At 39.2% G+C, this 14,016-nt stretch overlaps 1 protein-coding gene across 1 annotated transcript; it reads left to right on the top strand.

The window, feature by feature from the left end:
• The first annotated feature begins 416 nt into the window (after positions 1–416).
• LOC119736746 (zinc finger FYVE domain-containing protein 21-like) lies at positions 417–12,539 on the top strand. The gene is made up of 7 exons (XM_038210761.1): positions 417–716; positions 5,175–5,225; positions 6,936–7,104; positions 8,784–8,862; positions 9,597–9,727; positions 11,267–11,394; positions 12,037–12,539. Exons 1-7 carry the CDS (start codon positions 597–599, stop codon positions 12,079–12,081), a joined length of 723 nt encoding a protein of 240 aa, XP_038066689.1. The 5' UTR covers positions 417–596; the 3' UTR covers positions 12,082–12,539.
• The last annotated feature ends 1,477 nt before the right edge of the window (positions 12,540–14,016 follow it).

Genomic DNA, 14,016 nt, shown 5'->3' with positions numbered 1-14,016 from the left:
ACACAGTTCTATGGAGTAGTTATTTTCCTGCCGTGTAGGATCTGTGTAGTGACTTTTTGTACACGTGTCTATGGAGTAGTGAGTAGCGATTTCATCTCCCCTCCAAAGAAGCTTTTTTAGTTTGTACACGTTTCTATGGAGTAGTTATTTTTTCTTATTGTACAAAGTATTATGGAGACTGATTTTCCTGCTGTGTTGCACTTTGTTTGCATGGATCAAAGAGCATGGATCACCTCTCCCCTCCCGTTTTGTACACAGTTCTATTGCGTAGTGATATACTCATGGTGCATGGTGTCGGGAACAGAGAGCGTATCGTTGGAAATGTAGTGCTTGTAGCGCTACTCAACACATGTGGCAAAATGTTTTACCCCAATCTTGCATGGTGTAAAACATGCCAAATATAAATAGACTGTTTCCTGGCCTATTTTTGGAGTCCGAAGAGTAATGGGGTCAGGGAACCAGACTAAAACATGATGCTGTAAGATAAGAACTACAGAGGGCGCTCTTCTATTCACTTCAGACGAGCAGAAGGTCTGAAGGTGAGAGGAGGTGTCATAAATTTCTGAAACGAATTGTTGCTCTTAAATGTCGAGAAAATGGCTGATGCTGGTAAGAAGCTCGTACGTAGTAAAAGTGGGCTACGGATGGTGAGTGTGGAAGATAAGGATACCAGTCCCTTTCAGCTAGAAGAGCCGCCTTGGGTACCAGATGTCCAGGTAAGCTTACAAAATAATTTCAACTTCAACTTCAACATGTTCAAGTTCAACTGTAGCACTGTTGTGCGCTTTCTTGCAAATCACGCAATCTTAAGAATGAGCGCGCATTCTTAAGAACGAGCGCGCATTCTTAAGAATGAGCACGCAATCTGAAGAATGAGCGCTTATTCTTAAGATTGCGTGGGAATATCACCATGATCACGTGCGCAATTTATGAATTTTGCGCAATCTTATTAATATTAACAATAACAAACATTGCATGGCATAATTATGTTAAATGAAATGTAGGCCTATAAAATAGCAGTTAAAGGGAAAATAATTCATATAACGAGGAAAGAAAATGATCTATGCTTCTGTACTCGTCATGCCCGTATAGCTATGATAATTTGAATCAAATTAAACCTGTTTTTACATGTATTGCTTTTTTTTCTGCCCACTATGGGAAGTCTGGGAAGTGCTTTGTTTAGGCTAGACAAGTTACAAGTCCCTGTATGTATCATATGCATGTCACAAAAAAACGATGTCCAGAAGCTGCCAAAATTGCTTTTTTTGACTACCGGTGATACAATCCAGCTCTGCGGCATAATGGTGGGGTGTGAACAATAGCAATTTAAGTGGCAAATAGCATTAGCGCTATGGGATGTCACAGTATTCATTCTCATTCTTCACATTCTTCATTCTTACGCCCCCTCCCCTTTTTAATTGTTATCCGAAAAATCAGAATTCTTTCCACTACACTATTATTATGTCTTTTATTTTTCCCGGTCCCCCGAATACGTGTACATGTATACTTTCATATCCACTCTACTTTTCATCGTTAAATCTTTTCCTAGGTACATGTACATGTAAGTGACCTAAGAATCAGTGAACGAGGATGCAGCTAGACTTGCCAAATGCAGCCGGTGCTCGGCAGCGACAAGGCCGTTTATCTTGTCGCGCATTCTTAAGAATGTGCGCTCAATCTGGAAGAGTTTTTTTTTGCGAAGATTGCGCAAGGATCCAGTTGCGCAATCATTGCGCAAATCACAAGAAAGTGCACAACAGGCCTACTTAACACAAACATGCTTAACAATGGAAACCTGCTTAATACAATGTAGTTCAACATGGTGAAAATATAGGCCCAACAATACAATTTATATGATGTTCATACTTATCATATAATCATGTTTACGTTACGACATTAACATGGTTATAACGTTAGGCTTAAGTAGGGTGGTCGGCACTTTTTGGATTTTTTTGTCCAAAATACTTAAATAGCTTCCAAAAAGAAAACTAATGGTAGGCTACCAATTAAAAGTTTATATCTTAAACAAGTAGGCCTGCCCGCCTATGGTGAAGTTATGGTCCATTAAAGGGGCATGTCCAACCCCAATTATTCCGCCAGCATGGTGTGGGGTGTAAAATAAAAAAAATTAAAAATAGAAAAGTAGATGAGGTCATATTATCTTAAATTAGTATTCTCAGGTCCCCTTTATGGTAGTCCTTTATAGCTGGTAATATGTAAATTTCCTCGGAGCTCAGTGTCATATTTGAGGTTGAACCAAGATGAGAATCCATGGACCTAAAATAGAAATGCATGGAAACCTTGCATTAACATTCACCCAACTACATGTATGTGTTGAAAGTATCATAAGGCCAAAAAAAAGGGTTTTTAACTTTTAGCAAAAGTTTATCTTTAAAGTATGGAAGTATTTGATGATAGACAACATTTCTCCAATATGTCATGTACAGTATGTAGGTTCCAGTGGGAACTAACTTTTATTTTTTATATGTACCGTAGGCTACCAATGTATGTACGGTACCATTCACGTACCATAAATCAGGTTTTTTTTTCATTCGTATCCACACACAACGTACCGTATCTCAGCTGTATCAATCAAGCAATACACCTTTAAAGTGTTCAACCAATGAGGTAGACTAGTAAGACTACACGTACATACATTTTTGTGTACATCACTGATCCAATACAATTTAATTTTCAAAAGTATTTATGAATTTAATGAGCTTTGTGGATAATGGGTATTATAGAACCTAGAAACTTCTTAGTGATGGGTGTACATGTAGGCCTAAGGGTTGCATGGGAAGATTAACATGATTAAGACACATTTTTACACATATTTTGAAAGTAAACAAAATCATAAAAATCTGATTTAGATTTTTAAAAATCTGATTTAAATCAAATAAATCTGATGTTTAAAAAAACCAAAAATTTAAATCAAAAAAATTGCCAACCCTGATAACCAGGGTAAATAAAGATATTGTGTAATGTACAGTTGTTGCTAAAAATGGGGGGAAAACACATTGAGACAAACCAACTTGTACACAAACAAACAAAGAACAAACAACCCTTTATGGACGTACCGGTACATGTAGGCCTACATACTACTGAGAAAGTTGAAAGATTTGTAACAGAGAGAATTCCAATGGTCTTGGCAACGTTGTGAGTTCCCTGTCAATTTCTTTTAAGATGTATAATGACATCGTGCATGCTCCTTTAAAATTCAGATGACATGGATGAGGTACAAATGTACATATGCATGTACCACAGTTTTTACTAAGTATGTTTTCAATAATTGGTTCATTCTTTATCATGTTTATTCAACTATTATTTATTGGAAGTAATTCAACTGGCTGTGATGGTCTTTTATGAAATAAACCATTAATAAATTTACACTGTACATACCGGTAGGTATAATGTACATTAATCCTAACGTACCTGAATCCATCAAAATCCACACCCCTGTTTTGGGGGATTTCGGCAGATTCTGGATACCTCCATATTGAAAAAGTTGGGGGATTTTTATGGATTCAGGACACGAAGCCTAGTGGTACTGCAGGATTTTGATGGATTCAGGATACGTCCATATTGAGTAGTTGGGGGAATTTGATGGATTCAGGATCTCAATAGATTTACTTCCGGCTAACTGGTGGATTCTGATGGACTCAATGTCCATCAACATTTTTTTTGAGTTGCAAAACTGATGGATTTTGGCAGATTCAGGATATGTTCTAGTAAAAATAACCAAGGGGTTAGGGTTAATAATTTACACAGTACATACCGGTAAGTATTAATGTACCCGGTACATTATAAAAAATACATGTCCATATGTAGTGCATACATTTACTTGTTCACTAGTTTGCACAAAGTATGCAATGCACATGTACAAGCACATAGTGGAAATTTAACTTTTCTGACATCTTTTTTTGCGTACATGTGTACAGTGTAGGTACTATTAATTGCAAACATACTGTACATGTAGGTACATAATCAATTTCTCAGGATAGCCACTTGCCCCGAGGAAATTCTCTACAAAAGTATGGTACATTGTGTACATGCATAATGTACATGTACCAGTACATACTGTGTATAGACTAGAGGGATATTTGTTTTGAGGAAAGGGTCGTGATCTTTTGCAGTGTGATCATGATCAATCAATTCCTTCCTCCCCAGCCCACTATTAGCCAGGCCCAGAATTACTTGGTACATTCCGGTATACGCACACAATGTACATGTATGATACATACATGTGTATAGGGGGGTGTGACACCTCCCTCCCCCTCCCAATAATTCCCTCAATTGGCATAATTTGCCTCAGTCAGCAAATGGGCCACCAAATTAAAACACAGAAGGCTTCTCAGGCATAATACTTGAGTCATTGTGTCATCGAACCTGCATGTAGAGCCATAGGTTTTCTGACAGAAAACACAGTACATGTACCTTCATAAATTGTACATCCCATTTCTTAGCATTAATGATTTTCCAATTTGATTGTTTTCAATCATTCCGTTACTATTTTTCCTGCAAGGTTTAGATTAGGTTATGTCTAATTGTACTGCAGTTTAGACATGTTAGAACTGCTTCATTGATGCCAAGTCAGCAAGATCGGAATTATTGCTTGTGAGCTTTGGGTTGTGTACAAGACTAAAATGCTAGACTACAGAAGTTAAATGTAAAGTTGAAACATACATACCAATGAGCAGTTTGAAACCCAAAACAAAAGGAAAGCGAATTAAAGTTCAGTTCCTGGAATGCCATTCGTTGTTTGATGATGATTACAGAAAAAAAGACATGAATTATCTTAATTGTTTTTTTTTTAAATGCCCCATAAAATTGACTTCTGATGACCCCCCATCCCCCGAAAAATGTCGCCTTCAAGTTATAAACACGAGTAAATTTGATTCAAAGAGTCAGGGGAAAGTGGCCAGGAAATGCCTCAGATTGCACCACAGACATGACAGAGCATCTACAATCCTGGCCAAATCTCGCTGGGCTTCTTAAAAATGTGTATCCCAGCATGCTCTTAGAGACGACATTGGATTGGTCTGGGAGGAGATAAATGTTTTGATTTTGATTAAAAATTTAATACATTGTACCCAATTTACATTTTTTATTTGTCCTTTCCCAAAAACTACTGAAATTAAACTTCTTCCATTTTTTTCATTTCCTTTCCCCTGCAGTGCCTGGCCTGTGTCAAATGTAGCTGCAAATATGACCTAGTCAAGCGCAGGGTGAGTACTGTAAATTTTGTATTTTCCTGCATGATGTACAAATCCTGCATGATGTACACTGTGCATATGAAGGAGAAATAATCATCATAAGGAGAAACAATCCTCCTCGTTTGTAACACGATATGTTTTTGAAATTTATCTTGTGCTGTTATTTTCATATCCTGTTGATGTTTCTGTTCAGGTTTTGTGTTGTCAATTTGTGTCTTATTTATGGGACATTTTTTTCTTGCTAGGTTTTGTTTTGTCAATTTGTTTCTTGTTTATTGGACATTTTTTTTCTTGCTAGAGTTTTTTTTCTTTAGATTAATTCTTTTCCAGATTTTCGTGTTGCACTGTGCGCACTTGCTTCCTGACAGCAATGCTTACATGTATTTCAAGGGATACTTTTTTCCCATTCATTTGTGATATTTAATGTAAAACTTCCTTTTTTTTCAAGTAAATGAGTATCAAATGTTAACAGGTGGCCACTGTACGGCATGTACGGTAACATTCAACAAGCAACCCTGCAGTTTAATCATGGTCTATGTAAATCTGCACTATCCCAAGGCTTCGACTTGGCCTTCCGCGTATGTACATACATGTATGTCTGCTAAACGAATACAGTGTAGCGTGTTGTTTCTTGAATGTCAAAGGGGCACAGACAGGGACGCCGTTACAGGAAATGACATATTGTATTGCCATGACAGCAGTGTTCTAATGAATGTGTAAATGTTAAGCATTGAAGTAGTAATTAATACATGTTCAGCAGAGATACATATCCCATGTACACATACATTGTAGGGCTTACACATGGGTACACAAAATGTACATTGTAATTGGGATCTTTGTTCATTGTCAGTGCTCAGTCATCCAGTAAAAACCAGAGTTTCATGGGTTCCTGTTTTTCCTCTTGACATTTATACCTATCCCCATTCTCCTCTGTGTTAGTTGGACCAAGAAAACAATAGTCATGTTTGTCTCTTAACGGTCATGTTTGTCTCTTAATTGTCTCTAAATTATCCACACACAAAAAACACCCTAATTTGAAAATGGAAAATGCAATTGTAGTTTTGAGATTTTACCAAAGAAAAATTCAAAATGAACGAAAGGTTTCAACTCCTACAAGTTTACAAAAACAGATTATGTAAGTGGTTACAAAATTAAGTGGCCTCCCAAGTTTTTGACTCAGTAACACACAGGATGCGACAAAAAAACAAAACATGAACACTGCGCTAACTGTCTGATTGTTTTGACTGAGAACATCTGTTTTGTTCAGACAAATTGGTAAATGGTCATTTATCTCAAGTGGAAGGTCTACCATATCAACCTCTGATGGCATGTACATGAAGAAGCCTTAATCCTAACCCCCTTGAGTGAATTACGAGGAACCTTCCTCACCCTTGCAAATTCCAAAACTACATGGTAAACTCTAGTACATGTATACACCCAAATGTTGGACTCTGATTATGGTGGTACATGTATGCCTAACCCCATGTAAAGCATTTACAGTGTAGTCCTCTTTCTAACAGAATCCAACAAACCCTTGGAGTGTGACTGGATGAGGATTGCTATGGTTCATGGCTGCTCCACAACATGTTCAAAAACATTGTATCCATCCTTCCGATCAATACTGAGTTTCTTTCCCTGTAATTTGTATTTCTCCAAATGCTTGTTGTGTTTGTTTAAAAATAGTTTTGTTTACCCTACTATTGTTTCATTGCTGCTCTCCAGCATCACTGCCGGCGTTGTGGCAAGTGTTTCTGCGGCCAGTGTTGCTCCTCTAAGGTGCCCCTGCCTCGCATGAACTTTGTGGATCCGGTCCGGATGTGTGAGGAATGCGCGGTGGTCACCAAGAAGGAAAACGAATTCTACGACAAACAACTCAAGCTTCTTGTCAATGGTCAGTTTCTTTTTCATGGTATTTCTTTTGTGATAATGGATATGCACTCCATTCATGAACAGTGGATGGGGCTAATGGACTGATCCAGTAAGCACTACCCCATGGTGTTCTGACCAATCACAAACGTAACCTATGTCCGACGTGCGTGCACAAAAGTCCAACATGCGTGCACGCACGTATGATGTGCGCGGAAGGAAAATGCAGCGTGGCATTGGAGCGGAGCACGTGTTCATTTGCCCACATGCGCACTAAGCGGAGCTTACTGGATCGGTCCATTTGTGACCTCTTGTGACATGTGTGAGGGCTCAAGTTGGGTGGGGGGGGGGGGGGGGGACACCAGGTGTGCAATCTGGTTCGCATGCGTTTGGCAGGCATGGTGTGAAGTATGAACAAATACACATGTACATGTGTAAATAAGTCCCACTAGGAAGCGAACCACCGTCATCAAGCCTCCAGTTATACTCCACGAGGATGTTCTTTGGAGATGATATCTACAAGGTACAATGTACAAAATTAAGGTACATTGTACATGTACATGTAGTTTTTTCTGAATGTGCACAAAGCCTTGTTCCTGTGAGAGTTAATGTGGTACATGTACATGTAGGTGAGTGCCAGTGTTGTATTCGAATCCATCACAAGTCCATTCACATGTCCTTTCACAAGTCCTTTCATAAATCCAGTCACGAGTAACAGGATGAACATTGACAAAGGAGTGCTTTTTGTAACAGGTCATTTGAATTGAATTGAATTGACTTGCAGGGACTTTCAGGGACTCGAATACCACACTGGCAAGTGGTCTGTCACAACTTTCTCTCTGTAACCGTCGAGGGGATACTTGTGCACAGAGTCCATAATGTTAAACAAAGACCTAGTGAAGGATTGGGAAGATGTGTGGTTCTGAAAAGAGCCGGTTGGTTGAAAACTCAACATTCTGATCAATATGGTCTGATCGTCTTCAGGAGAATGCCGGACTGGTGGAAGGGGCTGCAATTTATGGAGATAGGTGATCACTGATGCTTGTAGTGATTAATGCTAAAGGGTGATTGCTAGTTCGTAGTGATGAGGATGAAAGGGGCTGGTCACTGAGGCATGAGGATCCTGGAGGCTGGTCACTGAGGCGTGAGGATGCTGGTGGCTGGTCGCTGAGGCGTGGAGGTGAGGATAATGGGAGTAGGGGGCGCCGGATGTCACTGAGGTGGAATCCGATGTCTTGTGGAACGGTGTGATGCTTGTGGATCTCGATGGCCTCTCTGATCCTTTGTGGAAGCGAGTTCTTGACAGGAGCGATGATCTCTGCTGCATCTAATTGAAGAGGTGGTCTGTGGTATTGGCGTTCTTGACGATGGCTGACTGGTCGTAAACCCCTCGTCTTCCGTTGAGCAAAAAAACTGACTGGATCTGGAATAGAACCCACAATTTCCTAACAGCATGCCGGCACCAGCCCTGCCCTACATGCCCTAGTCAATTCATTTTTTATGGATCTTAAATTGATTAAAAGCGAAACTATTTGAAATATAGCTTTTAGTATTTTGTTATAAGTTTTTAGCATCGTTATATTGAGCCTTTCCCCTGAAAATGGTAGCAGATCCATTTGCCTGCACATCAACTGTATCAAGTCTCAACAAAGTTTTTTTATAAGAGACTATTTATGGTTTCGCTCTTCCATTTTTTAATCACAGGAAGCAATTTTACTTTGAAGAGTAACGAGCTGGAAAATGACAAAGCCGAGGCGTTCTGTTACCTAGCTGCCAACCACAGGTTTGTACTCAAAATGGTTTGAATATTGTTATAAATTCTTGAGAAGGATTTTTTTGGAATATTCACAAAACAAAATGTAGATTCACTATGAAGACAAGTTCAATTCAAAATTATGTCAAAACTGGTTTTTGTACATATGTACCACGTATCAGTCTCAGATTTGTTAAACCTTGTTGGTTGGTAAGAACATAGCTACATGTAATATAATATCAGAAATCGCCTCAGTCCTGTATTGATTTTGTACATCTACATGTAAGGAATAATACTAGTCATTGTGATGGCAATTTAAACTCAAGACCTTATCTTATCCTTGAGGTGATCTAATTTGTGAATCCTTTAACCTTAACCTTAGCAACTCCATCAAAATCCCAAACAGTCAGATCATATTTGAAGCGAGCACTCTGACCAGTCAATTTCAGCCAACAGACAAAAGCAGTAAACTGGTGACACAACTGTCTTATCAATCACCTACAGTCAAAGCTTAGCTGTATCAAGTTACATAAACAGTCACAGCCAGTAAATCATGCTTTGTGTGGGCTGGGAACTCTTAACTGTTAACAATAGTCACTTGATTGATTTTGACTGAAAGGACAACTTGGCACAGAATCTATGTTTTCATAAGAAGGTTAAGTTAGAAAGAATGTGCCATTCCTGCTCAGGATTTAGGAAGTCGCGGAAGGTTTCTAGAGAGTTGGGTTTTACTCAATTTGCTCTTTCTCTCTCATCTGATGCAGGAGTCTGTTTTTCAGCGAGGAGAAGCCAGACAGGGAGAATACCCGACCATCCAAATGGGTCCATGACCCGGTCCAACTGACCAGCATCCAGGAGGTCAAGATACAAACAGCTGGTAACGAGACTAACCAGAGTGAGTCCAAACAAGATCAATGGCTTAATGGACTGACCGATGAATGATATTTGAATGGTCAATTTCAAAGTACTAAGGTAACAGGTTGGACGTTAACTTCACAGAATGACATGTGTTGTCGCCCATGCACAGGGGATGGGGCTTAACCCTAACCTTCCCAAATCCATCAAAATCCATTCCCCCATTTTGGGGATTTTGGTGGGCAAGCCACGAGTACCAAGTCCATCAAAATCCACCTACATTGTATAGTAGTGTTGGTCTTGTGGTGGATTTCAGCGGATTTGGTCCTAACGCATTTTGTGAAGCAGGGTCAGTGATGGATTTTGGCGGACTTGGTCCAGTACCGGTACTTAGTAAAAGACGCCAAGGAGTAGTAATAGGGTTAATTGATCAGTCTATCGGGAAGGCTGCACATTTCTCCTTGCAGAAGAAAAGAAAAGAATTGACTGTGCATAAGCAACCCTCACCTTTAAATGCCCTGAACATATACAATGTTTATTATATGATTTCGATGAATGATATTAGACATTACTAATCAGTAGATTTAGATTTACATACAGCTAAGCAAAAACCAATATCCTTGCCTTTTGGCTGGTACGTGAGTTAGCTTGTAATAAGAAATGGGTATTTCTATAGCACTTTTTCAAAGCAAAACTTAATTCAGAATTATGCTATAAACAGATCCACAACATTGATACTGATCAGTTTATCTGGACAGTTCAACAATAAACTTAATGACTCTCATTGGATGGAATCAAGAAATGCACTATTACTGTCTAGCCAATTCATGTACCGGTAGATGTACATGTACTCAGTTACATTAAGATACTCGGTTACAAAGGGAGAGTTTAGAGGGACTTGAAATGCAGCACTGTCTTATGCCTGGCATGGGTTTGTGCACATTCAGAATGAAATCACAAGTCATGGGCACTTTGTGCCACACGATACAACGTACTTCGCTTGTACCAGTGAGAGCATGTAATGTGACCCTCCCACATCGAGCTCTTATGACTGGTCACAAAGCACCTACTGTTCATGGACAGAGTTCATAACTGGTGGGATTTTAACCTCATGTATCAACTCACTATGCATTTAAGGAGTTAATTAGTTTTAAAATAATAATAATAATGATGTGTATTAATAAAGCGCATGTACATGTATCCACCAATATTGGTGCTCAAGGCGCTACATCATTATTACCCTGCTCATTGGGCCAATGAAACATTTCAAATACCATCTCAGCTCCCTGGGGAGTATACAGCTCGATGCTGCCATTTCGGCGCAAAGCACGTCGGTGAAGGGCAAAACCTAATTTGATTTATGTCTGCAGTCAGTCACAATAATCATCTCTGCCCTCACAGGTACCCATTTACCCCTGGGTGGGCAGAAGCAATAAGTGACAAAGTGCCTTGACCAAGGGCACACACACCAAAACCATAACACCAGGCTGGACTCGAACCCACAACCCGTAGACCAAGAATTCAGTGCTCCAGACCACAATGCCACGGCACTTTAACAGTAATTGTACTCTCCTTGCAGAAAATGCAGTCATCACATCCATGTCCATCAAGTACAGATACATCGATGAGACGAGGGATCTACTGCTCTTTGTTCCAGACGACTACTCAAGGAAAGCTGCCTCCTCCTGGATCATTGCCATGCAAAAGGTACATGTACACTTCTCAAGAAGAAAAATCCACTGTTGCTTTCCTTAAAGGCGTCATTTATACTGCACAGTTGAAGGGTAGTATTGAAAATTACTAGTCCCATTTTTTTTGGTGCTAAAATTACTACCCACTTCAGGCATGTACAAACATGTTCATGTAACTGGAAATTTAGAAAAAAATGAGGAAACACCAAACCACACAAGACTTTGTTGTATAGTTTGTACAGTGTTTTTCATAATTTGTAATGGCATTCATGAGAAGTAAAAAAACCGAGGAAATCAGCAGATCCGAGGAAAAGTTGCATGCCTGCCTCTTGTTGAGAAGAGAATGAAACCATTATATTCCAGAGGCCAAGTGAATTTTTTTCTTTACGCGGTGGAAATATTTCCCAGGTTTGCAGCATTGCTAATGTTGGTAACAATGTGACTTTGGGCGCGATCCCTGGAACAAAGTCATTGACAAAAAATGGGAACCGCCATCATAGGGCTGGAAAGCTTGGTTGGAAGAGCACCGGAACAGCAATCCGGAGGTCACAGGTTTGAACCCTGCTCCAGTGTTCAACATCAAAATAAACATAAGCACCTTGTCATTTTCCCTGTGTGGTTTATTGAAACTTAAAATTGTTTTCTCTCCTCATTTTAGGCTGTGAGGATGCTGCAGCAAACGCGGGAGTTGCCCACATCTTGATCCTCCCTTTGTCTGGTACCCATCCCGCTACAATGATTAACATTCTGCCAGTTGCAACGTAGCCACGCTAATCAATAGTCAACTCAATCCAGATTGTCAGAGCAGGTCAAGCCGAGTCGTTTTTGCTAAATATGACAAAGTCATGCTTTGTATGTTACATGTATGTGGCCACTGTTAAGTTTCAACGGAATAAGTGTAAGGGAGTGAAAATCTGGGGTGCCATATTTATTGCCAGGGGGCTAACAATTCTGAAACAAGATTCACAACAGAACCATTCAATTAAGAAATACCAAAATACTGTCCAACCAGATATGTCATTAATATCTAAATAGTTTCTTCAGACAAAGTTGTGTACATAAAAATAACACTAAAATATAATAATTTGTCCTTAATACTCTTCGTTAGACAAACAAAACCAAATTATTGCAGTACTTAATACATTCTTCTCAAGTGGTAAATGCCTTTCCACACTTTCTTAACTATTATGTCAACGGCAAATTATACGATGTTCATACTGCATAAATGGTGACCAAATCTTCAGAAGAAATCTCGAGCATATTCTGCTCTTTTGACTCCGTGCAGCATTAGTAGAGAGTAAAATATGGCTCTATCACAAAAGCCAGTAGTGAACTTCATGGCGCATTGGCGAATTGATTCGTAAGTTTTATACATTGTACGGCGTAGAGTGTGCATTATCCATTTTCCTGTGAGTGTGCGCAAGCCCATCGCATCTTGGTTGTGAGGCAGCAATTGCAATCTAGTGTGTCACTGTTCAGAGAGTTCTCGTGTATGGAATCTGTATGTAAGAGTTGTAATCAAGCCAGTCACAAGACATCACAAGTCAATCACAAGTCAATCACAAGACATCACAAGTCATCACAAATCAATCACAAGTCAACACAAGTCATCACAAGTCAATCACAAGTCATCACAAGTCAACACAAGTCATCACAAGTCAATCACAAGTCATCACAAGTTATCACAAGTCAATCACAAGTCATCACAAGTCATCACAAGTCATCACAAGTCAATCACAAGTTAATCACAAATGTATTTCATTTGACATTGCTCGTACGCTGTTATATAAATTGGCTTTTAAAGTGACATGGGGAATTGACTTGCTAGTTGTTATTTGACTTATTAATTGACTTGCGAATTCAACTAAGTTTCAACCAAATTCTACATTTTCAACCAAATTCTACATGCACTTGTGTATGTATGTATGTATGTAAGCCCTGTGCTGTACATACTGGTACTGATGAAACGGAACCTTGTTGAGATGGCAAAATGTACAAAAAGGGACATATTAAAACCTACATTAAACTGTCCTGCCTGGGCCTGGGCCTGGGCCTGAGTTTGACTCAACTTAAATCAACAATCCAAAAAAACTTAACTCAACTTAAATTGATATCAACAAAATACTGTATTTATAGAAACCAGTATCGAAGTAATTCATTTTCCAAGGCTTTTCTTGTAGACTTGTAATAAGTCACAACCTGTCAATCACAAGTCATCATCCAGTCCATAGTCAATTTACGAGCTTACAATTTACACGATATTAATGATTTAAAATGTTTAAGATACATGTACATGTGCATGTACTTGCATTTGAAATCACAATTTTTAATAATTTTGTCATGAATTGTGAACATCATCATCTACGTTTAGGAGAATACACAAGAAAGTGTGGATTCGTAGCCCCAAGTGAATTCGTAAATTAAGAATCCACACTTGCGAGGGTATTCTCTGACTTAAACCATTGCGTCAAAAGAAGTATTGTCATTAACAGTCCAGTGAGTGGAGATGAAAAGACTGGCATATCTCGTGTCGAGTCTGGCCACTTGGGGTAATTTACAAGGGAGTTTTTCGAGGCTCTTATACATAATCAAGCATGTGTATCGCCACACCCATACAACCAAGTCATTTTGTGTGTAG

Source organism: Patiria miniata, unplaced genomic scaffold, assembly GCF_015706575.1.
Source record: "Patiria miniata isolate m_02_andy unplaced genomic scaffold, ASM1570657v1 HiC_scaffold_10, whole genome shotgun sequence".
Taxonomy (NCBI): domain Eukaryota; kingdom Metazoa; phylum Echinodermata; class Asteroidea; order Valvatida; family Asterinidae; genus Patiria; species Patiria miniata.
The sequence above is the reverse complement of the archived record's forward strand: the minus strand, read 5'-3'. Positions and strand labels throughout refer to the sequence as shown.

What these genes read in the sequence shown, in the direction of transcription:
- LOC119736746 (XM_038210761.1), top strand. Translation starts at nt 597, where the DNA reads ATGGCTGATGCTGGTAAGAAGCTCGTACGTAGTAAAAGTGGGCTACGG. An exon ending in TACCTAGCTGCCAACCACAG is followed by an intron (nt 8,863 to 9,596) that starts GTTTGTACTCAA and finishes CATCTGATGCAG; the next exon opens with GAGTCTGTTTTTCAGCGAGG. An exon ending in TGGTAACGAGACTAACCAGA is followed by an intron (nt 9,728 to 11,266) that starts GTGAGTCCAAAC and finishes CTCTCCTTGCAG; the next exon opens with AAAATGCAGTCATCACATCC.